Source organism: Schistocerca piceifrons, chromosome 3 (assembly GCF_021461385.2).
Source record: "Schistocerca piceifrons isolate TAMUIC-IGC-003096 chromosome 3, iqSchPice1.1, whole genome shotgun sequence".
NCBI lineage: Eukaryota > Metazoa > Arthropoda > Insecta > Orthoptera > Acrididae > Schistocerca > Schistocerca piceifrons.
Genome location: NC_060140.1, coordinates 584,447,184 through 584,470,130, shown reverse-complemented (window position 1 = coordinate 584,470,130; position 22,947 = coordinate 584,447,184). Strand labels below are relative to the sequence as shown.

General features: G+C 42.5%; 1 protein-coding gene across 1 annotated transcript in view; it reads left to right on the top strand.

The window, feature by feature from the left end:
• LOC124789300 (calmodulin-binding transcription activator 1) overlaps positions 1 to 22,947 on the top strand; it is a 1,803,646-nt gene that overhangs the window by 1,628,605 nt on the left and 152,094 nt on the right. Inside the window, exon 21 of the mRNA XM_047256611.1 lies at positions 11,874 to 12,004. Within this exon, the coding sequence (XP_047112567.1) occupies positions 11,874 to 12,004 (131 nt within the window). The remainder of the gene's footprint in view (positions 1 to 11,873; positions 12,005 to 22,947) is intronic.

The following is a 22,947-nucleotide window of genomic DNA, read 5'->3' as shown; positions in this document are numbered from 1 at the left end:
GCTTGCCATGCCATTTCCACCTGGCGCCTCAGTTGGACCAGCGTTCGTGCTGGACGTGCAGACCGCGTGAGACGACGCTTCATCCAGTCCCAAACATGCTCAATGGGGGACAGATCCGGAGATCTTGCTGGCCAGGGTAGTTGACTTACACCTCCTAGAGCACGTTGGGTGGCACGGGATACATGCGGACGTGCATTGTCCTGTTGGAACAGCAAGTTCCCTTGCCGGTCTATGAATGGTAGAACGATGGGTTCGATGACGGTTTGGATGTACCGTGCACTATTCAGTGTCCCCTCGACGATCACCAGTGGTGTACGGCCAGTGAAGGAGATCGCTCCCCACACCATGATGCCGGGTGTTGGCCCTGTGTGCCTCGGTCGTATGCAGTCCTGATTGTGGCGCTCACCTGCACGGCGCCAAACACGCATACGACCATCATTGCCACCAAGGCAGAAGCGACTCTCATCGCTGAAGACGACACGTCTCCATTCGTCCCTCCATTCACGCCTGTCGCGACACCACTGGAGGCGGGCTGCACGATGTTGGGGCGTGAGCGGAAGACGGCCTAACGGTGTGCGGGACCGTAGCCCAGCTTCATGGAGACGGTTGCGAATGGTCCTCGCCGATACCCCAGGAGCAACAGTGTCCCTAATTTGCTGGGAAGTGGCGGTGCGGTCCCCTACAGCACTGCGTAGGATCCTACGGTCTTGGCGTGCATCCGTGCGTCACTGCGGTCCAGTCCCAGGTCGACGGGCACGTGCACCTTCCGCCGACCACTGGCGACAACATCGATGTACTGTGGAGACCTCACGCCCCACATGTTGAGCAATTCGGCGGTACGTCCACCCGGCCTCCCGCATGCCCACTATATGCCCTCGCTCAAAGTCCGTCAACTGCACCTACGGTTCACGTCCACGCTGTCGCGGCATGCTACCAGTGTTAAAGACTGCGATGGAGCTCCGTATGCCACGGCAAACTGGCTGACACTGACGGCGGCGGTGCACAAAAGCTGTGCAGCTAGCGCCATTCGACGGCCAACACCGCGGTTCCTGGTGTGTCCGCTGTGCCGTGCGTGTGATCATTGCTTGTACAGCCCTCTCGCAGTGTCCGGAGCAAGTATGGTGGGTCTGACACACTGGTGTCAATGTGTTCTTTTTTCCATTTCCAGGAGTGTAGTTTGCCAGAGTTTTGGCATCCTATTGACAGAGTGTGAGGTTCTAATGAACAATCAGAAACAAAAATTCTGGATAAAGAAGAAAAGGGAGAGCAAGCAACAGGTAAAAATCTTGTTGAAAATTTATGAATACGTGAGACTGTTAACTGCTGCACATTTCTATCTATGGTCATATTTTAGCTTAGTAACTGAGTAAAGTACTCACAATGAAAAATAGTGAAATCTACATGCAGCAAAATTTGTTTAAAGAATGATGGCAGGACTGGTTTGCATCATTTGTGCATTCACTGTAAGTGTGAGAAGTATAGATTATGAACATAAAGTTGTCTACAGAACAGCACATGTTTGCTTTACAGATTGACGACCTAAGACAATCTTTCGTTGAAAAGTTCCTGCATACACAGTCACCAAGCAGGCAACCTACCAACAAAACAAACTGAAGGTGTGAGTTGACAGGTTCTGTAGCTGACTCACCATGTAGTGGCCACCCAAAATTAGTTACTATTGAAGAAAATGCACTGCTTGTTGTATAGTCCTGCAGGGAGGGCTTCTAAGGGACTAAAATTTTCTGACAGAAGTTTAAGGAGAATGTTATGGTTTTAACATCTGTAGCCTTATAAGCCTACATTATTACATACCCTAAATGTGGATGAACGTGCCTGAAGATGTGTATTCTGTGAGTGGTATGTGATCTGCAGTGAAAGTGCTTCTAACTTCTACAAAACAATCCTGTGGTTCAATGGCACATGTTTTAAGTGAAATAGAAGAGTTAAAAAACACATCTGTGTGTACTGGTCTTTTGAAACTCTGCAATTTGTCATTGAGGAGGAGTTAAATGTTACTGGATCTATGATTCGGGCTGGTATAATGCAGCAAAGAAGTGATATACCTTATTTTTTCAATGGGTCCACGACTAGAGAAAGGTGTCTTGAAGTGTTAAGAGAAGTTTTTATTGAATTGTACTTGGAGCTGTACAAAATGACCACATTTGGCAGTAAGAGAGTTATCCACCATGTCTGTGTATTTTTGGCTGATAATTTTCAAGAGTGGAGGGGAAGGCAGGGTAAAATAGATTGGCCTCCAAGATCATTGGACTTTATAGACACTGTGATTTTTTAATGTGGGTGATACGGAAACACAGTGTTTCAGCTGCAAAACCATTAAGCTTATAGTATTTAATGGATTTCGTTAATGAAAACTTTTTTGGTCATTGTGGGAGCTATGTGACAATTTATGTAGATCAGTATTTAAATATATCTAAAAACAAAGATGATGTGACTTACCAAACGAAAGCACTGGCAGGTTGATAGACACACAAACATACACACAAAATTCAAGCTTTCGCAACCAACGGTTGCTTCATCAGGAAAGAGGGAAGGAGAGGGAAAGACGAAAGGATGTGGGTTTTAAGGGAGAGAGTAAGGAGTCATTCCAATCCCGGGAGTGGAAAGACTTACCTTAGGGGGAAAAAAGGACAGGTATACACTCGCGCGCGCACACACACACACATATCCATCCGCACATACACAGTCACAAGCAAACATTTGTAAACGCAAAGAGTTTGGGCAGAGATGTCAGTTGAGGCGGAAGTACAGAGGCAAAGATGTTGTTGAAAGACAGGTGAGGTATGAGCAGCGGCAACTTGAAATTAGTGGAGGTTGAGACCTGGCGGATAACGAGAAGAGAGGATATACTGAAGGGCAAGTTCCCATCTCCAGAGTTCTGATAGGTTGGTGTTAGTGGGAAGTATCCAGATAACCTGGATGGTGTAACACTGTGCCAAGATGTGCTGGCCGTGCACCAAGGCATGTTTAGCCACAGGGTGATCCTCATTACCAACAAACACTGTCTGCCTGTGTCCATTCATGCGAATGGACAGTTTGTTGCTGGTCATTCCCACATCGAAAGCTTCACAGTGTAGGCAGGTCAGTTGGTAAATCACGTGGGTGCTTTCACACGTGGCTCTGCCTTTGATCGTGTACACCTTCCGGGTTACCGGACTGGAGTAGGTGGTGGTGGGAGGGTGCATGGGACAGGTTTTACACCGGGGGCGGTTACAAGGGTAGGAGCCAGAGGGTGGGGAAGGTGGTTTGGCGATTTCATAGGGATGAACTAAGAGGTTACGAAGGTTAGGTGGACGGCGGAAAGACACTGTTTGAGGAAGTCATATCCCTGCTGGAGAGCCACATTCAGAGTCTGGTCCAGTCCCGGTAAGTATCCTGTCACAAGTGGGGCAATTTTGGGGTTCTTCTGTGGGAGGTTCTGGGTTTGAGGGGATGAGGAAGTGGCTTTGGTTATTTGCTTCTGTACCAGGTCGGAAGGGTAGTTGCGGGATGTGAAAGCTGTTTTCAGGTTGTTGGTGTAATGGTTCAGGAATTCCGGACTGGAGCAGATTCGTTTGCCGCGAAGACCTAGGCTGTAGGGAAGGGACCGTTTGATGTGGAATGGGTGGCAGCTGTCATAATGGAGGTACTGTTGCTTGTTGGTGGGTTTGATGTGGACGGACGTGTGAAGCTGGCCATTGGACAGATGGAGCTCAACGTCAAGGAAAGTGACATGGGATTTGGAGTAGGACCAGGTGAATCTGATGAAACCAAAGGAGTTGAGGTTGGAGAGGAAATTCTGGAGTTCTTCTTCACTGTGAGTCCAGATCATGAAGATGTCATCAATAAAATCTGTACCAAACTTTGGATTGGCAGGTTTGGGTAACCAAGAAGGCTTCCTCTAAGCGACCCATGAATAGGTTGGCATACGAGGGGGCCATCCTGGTACCCATGGCTGTTCCCTTTAATTGTTGGTATGTCTGGCCTTTGAAAGTGAAGTAGTTGTGGGTCAGGATGAAGCTGGCTAAGGTAATGAGGAAAGAGGGTTTAGGTAGGGTGGCAGGTGATCGGCGTGAAAGGAAGTGCTCCATCGCAGCAACGCCCTGGACGTGCAGAATATTTGTGTATAAGAAAGTGGCATCAATGGTTACAAGGATGGTTTCCGGGGGTAACAGATTGGGTAAGGACTCCAGCCGTTCGAGAAAGTGGTTGGCATCTTTGATGAAGGATGGGAGACTGCATGTAATGGGTTGAAGGTGTTGATCTACGTAGGCAGAGATATGTTCTGTGGGGGCTTGGTAACCAGCTACAATTGGGCGGCCGGGATGATTGGGTTTGTGAATTTTAGGAAGAAGGTAGAAGGTAGGGGTGCAGGGTGTCGGTGGGGTCAGGAGGTTAATGGAGTCAGGTGAAAGGTTTTGTAGGGGGCCTAAGGTTCTGAGGATTCCTTGAAGCTCTGCCTGGACATCAGGAATGGGATTACCTTGGCAAACTTTGTATGTAGTGTTGTCTGAAAGCTGACGCAGTCCCTCAGCCACATACTCCCGACTATCAACTAACACGGTTGTGGAACCCTTGTCCGCCAGAAGAATAACGATGGATCGGTCAGCCTTCAGATCATGGATAGCCTGGGCTTCAGCAGTGGTGATGTAGGGAGTAGGATTAAGGTTTTTTAAGAAGGATTGAGAGGCAAGGCTGGAAGTCAGAAATTCCTGGAAGGTTTGGAGAGGGTGATTTTGAGGAAGAGGAGGTGGGTCCCGCTGTGACGGAGGATGGAACTGTTCCAGGCAGGGTTCAATTTGGATAGTGTCTTGGGGAGTTGGATCATTAGGAGTAGCATTATTATTTATTATAAAAGTCCTCAATCTTTCCTCTCCAACATCCACACCGGCTGTTCACAGCGTCCTCCTACAGGCCAACTGCAAATTAGAACAGCATGCTACCCTCCACCTCAAAAAACTATCCAATCTCCTGGTTTCCAACCTCCGGAAAGGCAACTCACTCACCTTTCACAACCTTTCCAGCAAACCTCAACCTCCTCTCATTGCACACAGACCCAGTCTCTCCCATCTACTCAATCTCCCACTTCCAGCTCCACTCCCCCCAATACCTCAAAATTCCAATCAACACAATCTGGAACCACAACACCCTAATTCAGTAGTTAACCTTTCCTCCAAACCTCTCTCCCAATCCGAAACCTCCGTCCTATCCAAAGGCCTCACCTTCAGCCCCACTCCCAGATTCAACCAAACAGCCCTCGTCAAAGATTTACTGTCCTACACTCGTACTCTCTGCTGGAAATATCACTTTGCCATGAAGAAAAATGATCCTAATCCTACTCCTAATGATCCAACTCCCCAAGACACTATCGAAATTGAACCCTGCCTTGAACAGTTCCATCCTCTGTCACAGCGGTACCCACCTCCTCTTCCTCAAAATCACCCTCTCCAAACCTTCCAGGAATATCTGACTTCCAGCCTTGCCTCTCAATCCTTCTTAAAAAACCTTAATCCTACTCCCAACATCACCACTGCTGAAGCCCAGGCTATCCATGATCTGAAGGCTGACCGATCCATCGTCATTCTTCCGGCGGACAAGGGTTCCACAACCGTGGTACTTGATCATCGGGAGTATGTGGCTGAGGGACTGGGTCAGCTTTCAGACAACACTACATACAAAGTTTGCCAAGGTAATCCCATTCCTGATGTCCAAGCAGAGCTTCAAGGAATCCTCAGAACCTTAGGCCCCCTACAAAACCTTTCACCTGACTCCATCAACTTCCTGACCCCACCGACACCCTGCACCCCTACCTTCTACCTTCTTCCTAAAATTCACAAACCCAATCATCCCGGCCGCCCAATTGTAGCTGGTTACCAAGCCCCCACAGAACGTATCTCTGCCTACGTAGATCAACACCTTCAACCCATTACATGCAGTCTTCCATCCTTCATCAAAGATGCCAACCACTTTCTCGAACGGCTGGAATCCTTACCCAATCTCTTACCCCTGGAAACCATCCTTGTAACCACTGATGCCACTTCCTTATACACAAATATTCCATACATCCAGGGCGTTGCTGCGATGGAGCACTTCCTTTCACGCCGATCACCTGCCACCCTACCTAAAACCTCTTTCCTCATTACCTTAGCCAGCTTCATCCTAACCCACAACTACTTCACTTTCAAAGGCCAGACATACCAACAATTAAAGGGAACAGCCATGGGTACCAGGATGGCCCCCTCGTACGCCAACCTATTCATGGGTCGCTTAGTGGAAGCCTTCTTGGTTACCCAAGCCTGCCAACCCAAAGTTTGGTACAGATTTATTGATGACATCTTCATGATATGGACTCACAGTGAAGAAGAACTGCAGAATTTCATCTCCAACCTCAACTCCTTTGTTTCCATCAGATTCACCTGGTCCTATTCCAAATCTCATGCCACTTTCCTTGACGTTGACCTTGTAACGTGCGCGTGGGGCACACAATACTCATTAAAGCCTGTACTATGGTAAGTGAGTGGGGTTTACCTTACAAGACAGGATTTTTGTATAGATATTGACCGTGTGTACCTGAATGGTGGCAAATCAGACTTACACCCACTCTGTAATAACAATGATACATCAAATAAATCCAAAATACAACTACACATCAGGACGGATGAAAAGCAACACAGCAGATGCTACCAATTTGTTAATAATACGGTCGCCAGCCTAATTAGGCATTAACTGAGTTTCTTCCCTGTACAAGTTGATGTACATTCATGCAAAACAGCACATAGGAACACTGCATAATATAGTAAATTTTAGAACCAGAAAATCTATTGAACTGATAGTTTCACTTTCTGTACTGATATGGAAAAACCATGAATACATAACACTACATTATAATGTATACTACCAAACTTCGTACTGTCTATTGATCTGAATTAAATCGGTCATAGGTTACCCTAGAAATAGCACTTTGGGGCCACACGCAAAATGTCAGTTTTGATAAAGATAAAACACTGATAACTTTTGACATATATATTGACTTTAACTTTTGCTAGTCAAACCGATTTAGAACACTTCAGAATTCAAATGAATAAAAAAAAAAGGGAGGGGGGGACCTTGAAACTGTTGTAATCACTGTATAAAAAAAAAATTGATTACTGAAATTATTATGTGCTCAAGATCTCCAGTATATGAGTTACTACTCTTTTTATCTTATTTCCTGCTTATTTAAATACCTTTATATCTGTCTCGAAATAATTAAACTTCATTACTAAATCAATATTAAAGTCATCTTCCAACTTTGTCAGACCTTTGTCATTCATTTACTCGTTCATTAACAAAACAGTTCTTTAAACACCATTCTAACATAGCTAGGTCTGCAGGTAATTATTATTAACACAAACTTTAATTTTTTATCTCGGGACACTTCGATTGCACAACATTTGGAAAGAACCCTGTCTAGGTTAGTTGTGAGGATAATTAAATGATAGGAAAGTTCTGGTAAAATTTAAGTTGTTATTAAGTTGTTATTGAACAGTATGGAACAAAAGTAACACTGGTCCATATGAATACAGTACTAAAAGTTTCAACCTGTTTGTATCGATGCGGCGTTTGGCAGGCGGTGAGATGGTGAGGCACAGAGCACACATACAACCATAGCTATGGCTCTTGACGTATCGGCACTTTATTTCTTCATAGCGTCGCAATACTTTTCCATTTAGTGCCTATGGAATTTTGCCATGCTGTATGGGCTTTGGAACGGCATACCCCAGGCTCAATGAAACTACGTCTTCCAGAAGAGCCTCCTCGCTCCAGAATGTGTTGCTCAAACCAGTGCCAAACTCCAACTACTACTGCTGAGCCCGTTGTGCCGTGCAGGGCCCGCGTGCATTTTCCCGCGCTCGCCTGCCATCCACTTTTACCGCTCCCTTACAGACAGGGTATTCACCTGAGGTTTTGCATTCTACATATTCTAACACATTCCCTACGTATGGACCAGACCCACAGTTACAATCTTAAACATCTTACAACAGTCTCAACATTTGTTACATTTCAATTCTGTTACAATATTGCTTGACATTTGACATAAACATTAATTTTCACATTGAAATTTGTTTACAGTTTTCTTAACATAATGGCATGAAACAAAAAAGAGATGAAAGCAGAACATCAATTACTCAAGTTTATCGAAAAATCAGAGGAAAAAAAAATTTACTTATTTGTACAATAGTAGAGCGTCGTTGTTGTTACAACCTCCTTCTGTCCAATGGCCAGCTTCACACGTCCGTCCACATCAAACCCACCAACAAGCAACAGTACCTCCATTATGACAGCTGCCACCCATTCCACATCAAACGGTCCCTTCCTTACAGCCTAGGTCTTCATGGCAAACGAATCTGCTCCAGTCCGGAATTCCTGAACCATTACACCAACAACCTGAAAACAGCTTTCACATCCCGCAACTACCCTTCCAACCTGGTACAGAAGCAAATAACCAGAGCCACTTCCTCATCCCATCAAACCCAGAACCTCCCACAGAAGAACCCCAAAATTGCCCCACTTGTGACAGGATACTTTCCGGGACTGGATCAGTCTCTGAATGTGGCTCTCCAGCAGGGATACAACTTCCTCAAATCCTGCCCTGAAATTAGATCCATCCTTCATGAAATCCTCCCCATTCCACCAAGAGTGTCTTTCCGCCGTCCACCAAACCTTCGTAACCTGTTAGTTCATCCCTATGAAATCCCCAAACCACCTTCCCCACCCTCTGGCTCCTACCCTTGTAACCACCCCCGGTGTAAAACCTGTCCCATGCACCCTCCCACAACCACCTACTCCAGTCCGGTAACCCGGAAGGTGTACACGATCAAAGGCAGAGCCACGTGTGAAAGCACCCATGTGATTTACCAACTGACCTGCCTACACTGTGAAGCTTTCGATGTGGGAATGACCAGCAACAAACTGTCCATTCGCATGAATGGACACAGGCAGACAGTGTTTGTTGGTAATGAGGATCACCCTGTGGCTAAACATGCCTTGGTGCACGGCCAGCACATCTTGGCACAGTGTTACACCATCCGGGTTATCTGGATACTTCCCACTGACACCAACCTATCAGAACTCCGGAGATGGGAACTTGCCCTTCAGTATATCCTCTTTTCTCGTTATCCACCAGGCCTCAACCTCCGCTAATTTCAAGTTGCTGCCGCTCATACATCACCTGTCTTTCAACAACATCTTTGCCTCTGTACTTCCGCCTCAACTGACATCTCTGCCCAAACTCTTTGTGTTTACAAATGTCTGCTTGTGACTGTGTATGTGCGGATGGATATGTGTGTGTTTGTGTGTGTGTGTGTGTGTGTGTGTGTGTGTGTGTGTGTGTGTGTGTATACCTGTCCTTTTTTCTCCCTAAGGTAAGTCTTCCCGCTCCCGGGATTGGAATGACTCCTTACCCTCTCCCTTAAAACCCACATCCTTTCATCTTTCCCTCTCCTTGCCTCTCTCCTGATGAAGCAACCATTGGTTGCGAATGCTTGAATTTTGTGTTTGTTTGTTTGTGTGTCTATCAACCTGCCAGCGCTTTTGTTTGGTAAGTCACATCATCTTTGTTTTTAGATATATTTTTCCCACATGAAATGTTTCCCTCTATTATACTCTGTATTTAAATGGTGTGTTAAATGTCAATTTAACAATGGATGGCATTTTGAACAAGTTGCATAACTATTAAAGCTACAAAACACCAGACTGCATTTTTGGTTGACTGACTTTTGCTGCAGCCTGTATAATAATTGTAAAAATGAAGAGAAAATCTGAAAGAAAAGCAGAAAATTACCTATAAAATAATCTAACTTTGTTTAGATTCCCCCATGTCACATTAGTGATAAATATCTACCCACTCCCAATAGCTTGTCATTGCCCTTATATCTTTTAAAATGAACCTGTATGCATGAGAGTGGGTCAAATGACATTAACATATTTTAATTGATAGCTTATGTGATTTAATCAAATGAAACTAAGAAATATTTTGTTTGTAGACAGGGATATTTAATTATGAAACATTTTCCCCAATAGTGTTCAAGCAGCTGCTTGTTAATTTTGTGTACATTGCTTATGAATAAAGAGAGTTAACTCTCCCCCTTATTTTATAGGTGACATGTGGTCTTCATCTTAATTGTTAAGATGTTATTCATACTGAAGATTTCATAAAGATCAGAAATCAGTTTGCAATTCTCAGTAGGGAAACATCATTAGGGTGAAAGCAACAGTAAACAAGGAAATGTGACAGTGTAGTTATAATACATATAAATGACCTGACAGATAACGTTTCTAGCTCTCTGATGCCATTCGCAGATGATGCAGTAGTATGCAGGTATGAAACGCCATTAGAAAATTTCTGCAAAATGCATGTGGACTTTCAAATGATCAGGACATTGTGCAAAGCTGGCAGCTGACCCGTAACGTAACAATGTGCAATGTGATGTGTGTACATAATTACATTTTATTACACCATAACTGAAAAATCACTTGGAATCGCAGACCAGCTAAACATCTAGTGATATATATAGTGAATGATTTAAGATGATACAACCACAAGATTCAAGATGTCAGACAGCTTCATTGGATGAATCCTGAGGATGTGTAAGTTATTTAAGGCGTGAGTCTTCAGCAAACCAATTTTTGGTTATACTTTGTCATTTTGAGACACTTAGCAATGTGGATTAACAGAAGGGAGAGAAAAAATTAAGAGAACTAAATGATGTTTCACAGATTCACTTAGCCACTTTGAAAGCATCCTACGAATTTATAGCTATATGCTGTTAAATAGGGAAGCTCTGCATTATGTAATGGTTTATATTTAAAATGCAGAGACCACATGTTTCAAGATGAGTCAGTAAACATTTTGCTTATACTCAAGTGTGAATTTCAAAATGACCATAGTAGTAAAATTACAGTAAATTGGGCTCACATGGATGCATAGTGAATCATACTATTCACTGGCATTATAGGAAGAATATAAAATGATACTGATACTTCATGTATCTGCTGCCACTTACTATAAGCTGCCTCTGATAGTTCATATGTAAATTATACACATTTTGTCCTGCTAAATGTTTATTTAGTAATTTGATAACCAAGTGTGGTTTTTGTATGTATGGTATGCCATCTGAATGGAATTATATGACACAGTAACAGTAAATACAGTTACCTTGAAGCTGTGATATTTTGATTTACAGTCTTATTTATGCCAGAATCATAAACACAGATTGGGACAGAAAACAAGTGATGGTGAAGTGACAAGGTTCACTGTAAGGGTTAGATAAGAAGCCAGGACAGTTGTCAGAATTTGGAACAAAGGACATTCAGGGACAAGTCTTCTGATACTTGAGTTTCATCTGTTATCATTCATCATCAGTAATGGATTTTGGCTTTTATTTTTCTATTAGTTGCTATTGCCATTGATATTATGAGGAAATATCTGCTTTTTTGCTTTTTCAGTTGTGACTCTTCTCAGTTTTTCTTACTTTATTGTTTGGGTATCATCTTTGTAGTTAACAAGAGTTCCAAGGCAACAAAAATACTATGCAAAAACTCATTTGTAAATAAAAATAAGACTTGAGTCTGCTGAATGAAAACATTCACTGTAAACTGGAAATATACACATTGTTTCAATAACTAACAGTCCTAGTAACAGGTTCTGTTGTACAAATGAGTAAAGATTTAAAACACTCAAGTGCAGTGACCTAATGACCAAAAAGTTTTCAGTACATGATACTGGAAGTGCAATTACTCAATGTTCATTTCTTCAGCATATGGAAGAATCTTTTCATTCAATGGATTCAAAATTTTCATATAATCTAAAATTGTTTTGGCTCTCTTTGTGCTAGGTTTGATCGGAGCATGTCTTTGCCAGTGAGCTCTCCAATGAATGGTGTTGAAACTCCATACGACTCCATCTCTACTGATGGCCATGATCCCCTAATGAGTTCCCCTATTAGACGAATGGATTTTGCCTTATGTGAGTCACTACAAGTGCAACTGCTGTGTTTTTTTTTTTTTTTTTTTTTTAATATGAAAATCTTATTTACATTGTAGAAAAGTAAATTATAAGTCTCAGTCTGCAAGAAAGAAGTGAGGTCTATTGGTGAAAGTTGAAAACAGGTAAGTTTCTTTTAGATCCACTTAATACTCTGTTTTAATTTAATTTGTTTTACTTTACCTGATGTACCTTGTTTTAGTACTAATTAGGAAAGCATGCAAAAATGTACTTGTATTTTATTAGGTATGACATTTTCAGTTCCTTTTTTACTTCCAGTCTTTATAAAAACAAATATTATCGAATTTCTCTTCATTTTCTTAAGAGATTACCTTGTCAACATTATAACTAGGGGAAACTAGAGTTGTAAAAAGATCATCTTGACTGAGAAACAAGACATTTATTTCCAAATAAAATACAAGATAATTTGTGTTACAGCCAACAGTCTGGACATGGGTTTGATGCAACTCTTCATGCTAGTCTTTCTTGTATATGCCTCTTCATTTACTACAGTCTATGTCAGTTTGAACAAACTCATCCTATTCAAGCCTTGGCCTTCCTATTCAATAACAAACCTCATCTACAACTTTTTAGTGTCACATTTCCTGATCTAATACCCACAGTATTGACCAACTTCATTCATACTTATTCCATTGTCCTTGATAGTTATCTTACACTCTCTTTTCCAGAAACCATCCATTCCATTAGCTGATCTGCCAAGCCTCTTCCTATCACTGACAGATATAAAATGTCATTGGCAAACCATGAAGTTTTGATTTCTTCTCTCAGGACTTTAATTGCCTTTTGAAATTTATCCTTAATTTCTGTTACTTCTACTCCTTGTATAGTGGGAGCTATAAAGTGGATAGGCTACACCCCTTTCTCGCCCCCCCCCCCCCCCATTCTATACTCTAATAACTCCAGAATTTACTTTCCAGAATTATAATTAATTTATTTTACTGCTTGTTTCTTGTACAGAGTGAGTAATATGGGGGTAGGCTACAACCCTTTCTCGTCCTCCAATATTCTATTCTCTTAATAACTGTAGAATTCCATACCATGCATTCCAGTCAAATGCTTTTTTTGAATCTACAAATACTATAAATTTAGGTTTGCCTTTCATCAATTTATTGTATAAGCTAAATCCTAGAATCAGTAATGTCTCAGGTGTTCCTTCATTTATCCAGAATGCAAACTGATTTTCTATTGGGTTTTGTTCTACCAGTCATTCTGTTCTTCCATAGCTAATTCATTTAGCAAAATTAAATATAATTATTATAATAATTATTTTATTTTTAATTATTGTCTGTGGCTAGAGGCTAGAGACAATTTAACAAAATGACAGCTGAAAATAACAATTCAGGCGAAATAAATAGTTCATTATGATGATATTTGTCTGTGTTGTAAGAAAATCGAGATATTTAGAAGTGGAGAAGAAGAAGTTGTGTGTGTCTACACATGAAAGGCGCAGTGCCAGCTTAGAAGAAACTCAGAAGGTGTCATTCCTTAGTCAATAGAATGTGGTGGCAGAGGAGGTAACAAATTAATGAGGAAAAAGGAGGAATATTTTTGGAACATGATTAGTGCTTTAGCCAATGAAGATGCCAGGCTAATTGTTGTGTCACATCTGCATGCCCCAGAAATCTGGATATTGCTTGAGTCAACCAGCCAGCCACATGGACACCCCCAAAGAGATCTCTTTCAAGCTGTGTTCAGGTGCTGATAACACTGTCCCACATGAGTACAAGATATCTCCATGTTCTTAACAGTTATGACTCAATGTATGACACAGTTCACACCTTGTTACATATTCTAAGAGGCCTAGTAACAACACTAAGTATGAACAGCACTAATGAAATTTCATGGCTGTTCTGCAAGTCACAGATAATTACAGCACTAATTATTTACATACCCATTAACATGTGTGAGTTTCATTGACATCTGACCATGTCACTTGGGTCAGGAAGTGTACATTACATTAATGACTGCTCAAACATTTCAATTTATGTCATTGCTTATTCTTTACATTCCATTACTGTGTGTCATTGTCTATGACACTATATTTTACATCTCCTGGTTTGAATATTTCAGTGACTTTCAACAGCTGCTGGCACATGCTCCTCCTCAGTTGTTGCCTTTACTTAATAAGAAAGCAATATTTGACTCTCAGATGTTGGAATTGTTGTTCTATTTTTGTGCAGTAATTGACATTATGAGTAAGTATTGTAGTAGTAGTAGAAGTAATCAATTCAAAGACTGGTTTGATGCAATTCTCCACACTTGTCTATCTGGTGAAAGTCTCTTCATCTTGTAAACTATTGCAACCTATATCCATCTGAACTTGCATGCTGGATTCAAGCCTTTGTCTCCTTCCATAGTTTTTATCTCCCACACCTTTATTCACTGTCAGATTAAATGTGAAGGCAATCGCTAAAAATAGGGTCTCTTATGTTTTTAGGTATGGAAAAAACAACCATTTATTTCCTATAATAGTTATATCATCTTAAAGGATGAAGAATGCCTCATTTTTCTTCATAATCACCATTTCAGTTGGCACATTTTTGTAGACACTTTGGCAGTTTTACAATGCCCAAATCATAACTGTTCACTGCCGTCTTCTTCAGGAAGCATTGAACCTGATCTTCCACCTCGAATTCGAGAAGAACCACCATCCACACAAATGTTCCATCAACTTAGGAAACAGATGGTAATTGATCACTCTCAAGCCCAAACTGTAAGGTGGGTAGGTGAAGACGTTCCAACCAACATTTTGCAGGAGATCGATAGTTCGATGGGCGACTTGTGGTTGTGTGTTGTTGTGGAGAATGCTTCTACTCTTGCTCAACATTCCTCTTCTCCAGTTCTAAATTGCCCATCTGAGTTTTTTCAGTGTTTCACAGCACATGTCAGCAGTTATTGTTGTCCCAGCAGACAGTAAGTCAACCAACAATAACCCTTTCCAGTCCCAAAACACAGCTGCCTTGACTTTACCGGCAGATTGTGTTAGTTTGAATTTTCACAGATTGGGTGAAGAGGAATTGTGCCACTTGTGTGAGGTTTATTTTGTCTCAAGTGTAAAGTGGAGTGCCCAGGTTTCATCATGCAGAGAAATAAATCTGAAGAGGTTGTCCATAATGGAAAAACAAATTCACTTGAAGAATTAGCTCATTGCCATTTGTGATTTTCTGTCAGCATACATGTACTTATTTTGCACATGTCTTCTGATATTGCAGCTTTTCCATTAAAGTCCTGTGGATGGTGCTTCAGGAAACCTTAGGAACCAAAACGCATAGAGCTTCCAGAATAATCCTCCAATCTTTATGCATTATTTCCTCAAGCTTCATGACTGTCTTGTTGGAAACTGATGGCAGATTGCTCCTTTCCATGTTGTAAATTTCAACACAACTGGCAATAAACTCTTTACATCACTTGCAAATGTTTTTTAATGTCCTTGCTTGACTGCCCATACACTTCCATTAATTGGATAAGAATTTCAACCAGTTCAGTGCCTCTTGTGTTCAAAAATCGAATAATTGTGCGAACTTTGCTCTTGGCAGTAGCATTCAATAGGAGCTCTTATTTCAATGACTGCCAAGCCAAGACTGAGGACCCAAGTGAAGCACACACATTCTTATTTGGTAGCAGAGGCATCATGACTAACAACAGTGTGGCCTGCAACTATGTTGACAGTTTTTTTGTCGCCCAAGAACAGGCTTATATATAGACGGGAAACATTCCACGTGGGAAAAATATATCTAAAAACACAGATGATGTGACATACCGAACGAAAGTGCTGGCAGGCCGATAGACACACAAACAAACACAAACATACATACGAAATTCAAGCTTTCGCAACAAACTGTTGCCTCATCAGGAAAGAGGGAAGGAGAGGGAAAGACAAAAGGATGCGGGTTTTAAGGGAGAGGGTAAGGAGTCATTCCAAAGAGTGTCTTTAAATATGTTTGCTTGTGTCTGTATATGTGTGGATGGATATGTGTGTGCGTGTGCGAGTGTATACCCGTCTTTTTTTCCCCATAAGGTAAGTCTTTCCGCTCCCGGGATTGGAATGACTCCTTACCCTCTCCCTTAAAATCCAGTTCCTTTCGTCTTTCCCTCTCCTTCCCTCTTTCCTGATGAGGCAAGAGTTTGTTGCGAAAGCTTGAATTTTGTTATAATAGAGGGTAACATTCCACGTAGGAAAAATATATCTAAAAACAAAGATGATGTGACTTACCAAATGAAAGTGCTGGCAGGTCGACAGACACACAAACAAACACAAACATACACACAAAATTCAAGCTTTCGCAACTAACTGTTGCCTCATCAGGAAAGAGGGAAGGAGAGAGAAAGACGAACATACACACAAAATTCAAGCTATCGCAACAAACGGTTGCTTCATCAGGAAAGAGGGAAGGAGAGGGAAAGATGAAAGGATGTGAGTTTTAAGGGAGAGGGTAAGGAGTCATTCCAATCCCGGGAGCGGAAAGACTTACCTTAGGGGGAAAAAAGGACAGGTATACACTCGCACACACACACATATCCATCCGCACATACACAGACACAAGCAGATATTTGTAAAGGCAAAGAGTTTGGGCAGAGATGTCAGTCGAGGCTTGTCTGACATTTGGCATAACCCCCAAAGGCCTCACACTTAAAGTTCCCATCTCTGGCTGCAACCCTTCTTTCCATCAGTCCCTATACCAGTTCCAAACTGAACAATCCATTGCCCTCACCCACCTAATCCTTCACCTACACATCAACTCAGCCAATGAACACACCCGTCAACTCCTATCCTTAATAAAAGTCCTCAATCTTTCTTCTCCCACATCCACACTGGCTATTCAGAGCATCCTCCTACAGGCCAACCGCATATTAGAACAACATGCCACCCTTCACCTCAAAAAACTATCCAATCTCCTGGTTTCCCACCTCCGGAAAGGCAACTCACTCACCCTTCAAAATTTTTCCAGCAAACCTCAGCCACCTCTCATTGCACACAAACCCAGTCTCTCCCATCTACTCAGTCTCCCACTTCCAGCTCCACTCCCTCCAAAACCTCAAAATTCAAATCAACACAATCTGGAACCACAACACCCTAATTCAGTAGTTAACCTTTCCTCCAAACCTCTCTCCCAATCCGAAACCTCTGTCCTATCCAAAGGCCTCACCTTCAGTCCCACTCCCAGATTCAACCAAACAGCCCTCGTCAAAGATTTACTGTCCTACACTCGTACTCTCTGCTGGAAGTATCACTTTGCCACGAAGAAAAATGATCCTAATCCTACCCCTAATGATCCAACTCCCCAAGACACTATCCAAATTGAACCCTGCCTGGAACAGTTCCGTCCTCCGTCACAGCGGGACCTACCTCCTCTTCCTCAAAATCACCCTCTCCAAACCTTCCAGGAATTTCTGACTTCCAGCCTTGCCTCTCAATCCTTCTTAAAAAACCTTAATCCTACCCCCAACATCACCACTGCTGAAGCCCAGGCTATCCGTGATCTGAAGGCTGACCGGTCCATCGTCATTCTTCCGGCGGACAAGGGTTCCACGACCGTGGTACTTGATCGTCGGGAGTATGTGGCTGAGGGACTGCATCAGCTTTCAGACAACACCACATACAAAGTTTGCCAAGGTAATCCCATTCCCGATGTCCAGGCGGAGCTTCAAGGAATCCTCAGAACCTTAGGCCCCCTACAAAACCTTTCACCTGACTCCATCGACCTCCTGACCCCACTGACACCGCGCACCCCTACCTTCTACCTTCTACCTTCTTCCTAAAATTCACAAACCCAATCATCCTGGCCGCCCCATTGTAGCTGGTTACCAAGCCCCCACAGAACGTATCTCTGCCTACGTAGATCAACACCTTCAACCCATTACATGCAGTCTCCCATCCTTCATCAAAGACACCAACCACTTTCTCGAACGCCTGGAATTCTTACCCAATCCGTTACCCCCAGAAACCATCCTTGTAACCATTGATGCCACTTCCTTATACACAAATATCCCGCACGTCCAGGGCCTCGCTGCGATGGAGCACATCCTTTCACGCCGATCATCTGCCACCCTACCTAAAACCTCTTTCCTCATTACCTTAGCCAGCTTCATCCTGACCCACAACTTCTTCACTTTTTAAGGCCAGACAAACCAACAATTAAAGGGAACAGCCATGGGTACCAGGATGGCCCCTTCGTACGCCAACCTATTCATGGGTCGCTTAGAGGAAGCCTTCTTGGTTACCCAGGCCTGCCAACCCAAAGTTTGGTACAGATTTATTGATGACATCTTCATGATCTGGACTCACAGTGAAGAAGAACTCCAGAATTTCCTCTCCAACCTCAACTCCTTTGGTTCCATCAGATTTACCTGGTCCTACTCCAGATCCCATGCCACTTTCCTTGACGTTGACCTCCACCTGTCCAATGGCCAGCTTCACACGTCCGTCCACATCAAACCCACCAACAAGCAACAGTACCTCCATTATGACAGCTGCCACCCATTCCACATCAAACGGTCCCTTCCCTACAGCCTAGGTCTTCGTGGCAAACGAATCTGCTCCAGTCCGGAATCCCTGAAGCATTACACCAACAACCTGACAACAGCTTTCGCATCCCGCAACTACCCTCCCGACCTGGTACAGAAGCAAATAACCAGAGCCACTTCCTCATCCCATCAAACCCAGAACCTCCCACAGAAGAACCACAAAAGTGCCCCACTTGTGACAGGATACTTTCCGGGACGGGATCAGATTCTGAATGTGGCTCTCCAGCAGGGATACGACTTCCTCAAATCCTGCCCTGAAATGAGATCCATCCTTCATGAAATCCACCCCACTCCACCAAGAGTGTCTTTCCGTCGTCCACCTAACCTTCGTAACCTCTTAGTTCATTCCTATGAAATCCCAAAACCACCTTCCCTACCCTCTGGCTCCTACCCTTGTAACCGCCCCCGGTGTAAAACCTGTCCCATGCACCCTCCCACCACCACCTACTCCTGTCCTGTAACCTGGAAGGTGTACACGATCAAAGGCAGAGCCACGTGTGAAAGCACCCACGTGATCTACCAACTGACCTGCCTACACTGTGACGCATTCTATGTGGGAATGACCAGCAACAAACTGTCCATTCGCATGAATGGACACAGGCAGACAGTGTTTGTTGGTAATGAGGATCACCCTGTGGCTAAACATGCCTTGGTGCACGGCCAGCACATCTTGGCACAGTGTTACACCGTCCGGGTTATCTGAATACTTCCCACTAACACCAACCTATCTGAACTCCGGAGATGGGAACTTGCTCTTCAATATATCCTCTCTTCCCGTTATCCACCAGGCCTCAATCTCCGCTAATTTCAAGTTGCCGCCACTCATACCTCACCTGTCATTCAACAACATCTTTGCCTGTGCACTTCTGCCTCGACTGGCATCTCTGCCCAAACTCTTTGTCTTTAAATATGTCTGCTTGTGTCTGTATATGTGTGGATGGATATGTGTGTGTGTGCGAGTGTATACCCGTCCTTTTTTCCCCCTAAGGTAAGTCTTTGCGCTCCCGGGATTGGAATGACTCCTTACCCTCTCCCTTAAAACCCACATCCTTTCGTCTTTCCCTCTCCTTCCCTCTTTCCTGATGAGGCAACAGTTTGTTGCGAAAGCTTGAATTTTGTGTGTATGTTTGTGTTTGTTTGTGTTTCTGTCGACCTGCCAGCATTTTCATTTGGTAAGTCACATCATCTTTTATATATATATATCTATCAGGAGGTGTTACACCATGAAATTCTTTTTCTTCCTAATTTGATTCTGTACCTGTTCTGCACATTAAATCTTCAGCATGTTAGACACCTGCCAGTAGCCTTGCCACAGTGTTGACTCCATTTCCTGTCAGATTACTGAAGCTAAGCACCATCAGGCTTGGCTACTACTTGGATGGCTGATCATTTGGGTCTGCCAAGTGCCGTTGACAAGCGGGGTGCCCTTGTGAGGCCAATTGAGGAGCTACTTGACTGAGAGGTAATTCCTGTTCAGACATCAGTTACCCCCTTAAAAGACCATACTGGTTCCTTTGAGGCACTGAAAGTGGTTTGGGAATGGTACCAGGCATTCATGTGAGCCTCCAAAGCTGATGTAAATCGTGGCAATGAAGTAGTGTGTGTTGCCAGGCATTAAGGCATTAGTACGCAATCTGTGCAGTATGTGGCGATAAGGAATGATGTAGCATTTGCTGCCATGTTACACAATGTAAACACAGTGATCGTATAGTGACCCTAACCACTAGGGACCAGGGACAAGTGTCATGCCTTGTCAGTGAATGCAAGTCCATCTCAACCATTTTGCAAATAAACATTGCATGAGGAACTACTTGCAGTGGACATTTGGACTTTTGGTACCTCACAGAAGGCTACTGCTCACAGCATCATGTAAAGCTTTCTCTAAATAATGCATCACTTTCTCTAAATAATGCATCACTTCAGCTGATCCATTTAGTTTACCATGACAGGAACTTGAATGTTTATTTCTGTGTTCTCAGTAACCACTTTCATTATGACCATACTGTAGAAACTCTCGTCTTTCAAAATGATAGCAGCTGTGCTCACAGAAGTTCATGCATACATTCCTGCTGGTTTTACGAACTCTTAGGCGCCCTGGCACACACACACACACACACACACACACACACACACACTCACACACACACACAGTAGCACCTGCAGCTTAACTTACGTCCTCAATTATTTTCTCGGTGTATTCCAATCTCGGTCTTCCCCCAGTTTTGTTTTGACCCTCTACAGCTCCTTCTAGTACCGTGGAAATTATTCCCTGGTGTCTTAACAAATGTCGTATCATCCTGTCTCTCCTCCTTGACAGTGTTTTCCATATTTTCTGTTCCTCTCTGATTCCCTGGAGAGCCTCCTCATTCCTTACCTTATCAGTGCTCTAATATTCAACATTATTTTGTAGCACCACATCTCATATGCTTCTGTTCCAGTTTTCCCACAGTTCATGTTTCACTATCATACAATGCTGTGCTCCAGATATATGTTCTCAGAAATTTTTTCCTCAAATTAGGGCCTCTGTTTGATACTAGTAGACTTCTCTCAACCAGGAGCACCATTTTTGCCAGTGCTAGTCTGCTTTTTATGTCATCCTTACTCCATCTGTTATGGGTTATTTTGCCATCTAGGTAGAAGAATTCCTTAATTTCATCTGCTTCATGACCTCCAGTTCAAATGTTAAGTTCCTCACTGTTCTCATTTCTATTACTTTCATCTTTCTTCTACTTACTCTCAATCCATATTCCGTACTTATTAGACTGTTCATTTCATTCAACAGATCCTGTAATTTTTCTTCATTTTCACTGAGGATAGCAATATCATCAGCAAATATTATCATTACCCTTAATTTTAATCCCACTCTTCTTTTATTTCCATCATTCCTTCTTCAATGCATAGATTGAATAGTATGGGGTGAAAGACTACATCCATTTCTTACACTCTTTTTAATCTGAGCACTTCGTTCTTGGTCTCTCACTGACATTGTTCCTTCTTGGTTCTTGTACATATTGTGTATTACCCATCTTTCCATATAGCTACCCCTGTTTTTCTCATAATTTTGAACATCTTGTACTATTTTTCATTGTTGAATGCTTTTTCCAGGTTTTATGAACGTTTTCTTAAGTCTTGCTTTCACTATCAACCAGAACTGCCTCGCTGGTGCCTTTATGTTTCCTGAAGCTGAACTGATCATCATCTAACAGATTCTCAATTTTCTTTTCCATTCTTCTGTCTATTATGTTATCAGCAACTTGGATGCATGAGCTGTTAATCTGATTGTGCAATAATTCCTTTGGCTCTTGTTGTCTTCAGAATTATGTGGGTGATATTTTTCTGAAAGTCTGATGGTATATTGCTAGTCTCATAAATTCTACACACCAACATGAATAGTTATTTTGTGTTGGTACTTTCCCCAATGATTTAGAAATTCCAGTGGGATGTTATCTATCCCTTCTGCCTAATTTATCATAAGTCTTCCAAGCTTATTTAAATTCTGATTCTAATGCTGGTCCCCTATCTGCTACCTATCGATTCTTGTTTCTTTAGCTTCCATGTACTTTCTATTTGTTTCATTCCTAAGTGACTTGTATTTCTGTATACCTGAATTTCCTGGATTATTTTTGTACTTCTTTCTTTTGTCAGTTAGCTGAAGAATTTCTTCTTTTGCCCAAGGTTTTCTCGCAGTTACCTTCCTTGTACCTACATTTTTCTTTCCAATTCCTGTGATTGCTATTTTAGAGATGTCCTTTTCTCTTCAACTGTACTGCCTTCTGAGCTGTTCATTATTGCAGTACCTTAGAGAACTTCAACCATTCTTCATTGCTTAGGATTTTCATATCCCAATTCTTCACACATTGATTCTTCTTGACTATTCTCTTAAACTTCAGCCTACTCTTTATCAGTACTAAATTGTGATCCTGAATCTATAATTGCTCTTAGGTATGCCTTACAATCCAATATCTGGTTTTGGAATCTCTGCATGACCATGATGTAATCTAACTGAAATCTACCCATACTTGCTGAAATTTATTGCAGAACTCAGATAGTCTTTCTCCTGTCTTGTTCCTACTACTGTGTCCATATTCTCCTGTAACCCTTTCTTCTACTACTTCCCCTACAACCCCATGACTATTAGATTTTCATCTCCCTTTACATACTGAATTAACTGTTCAATGTTCTCCTATACTTTCTCTATCTCTTGATCCTCTGCTTGTGACATCAGCTTGTATACCTAAACTGATGTTGTCAGTGTTGATTTGCTGTTGTTTCTGATGTTAATAACCCTACAGTGAACTGTTCACAATAACACACTCTCTGTCCCACCTTCCTGTTCATTTAAAATCGTACACCTGTTACACCATTTTCTGTTGCTGTTG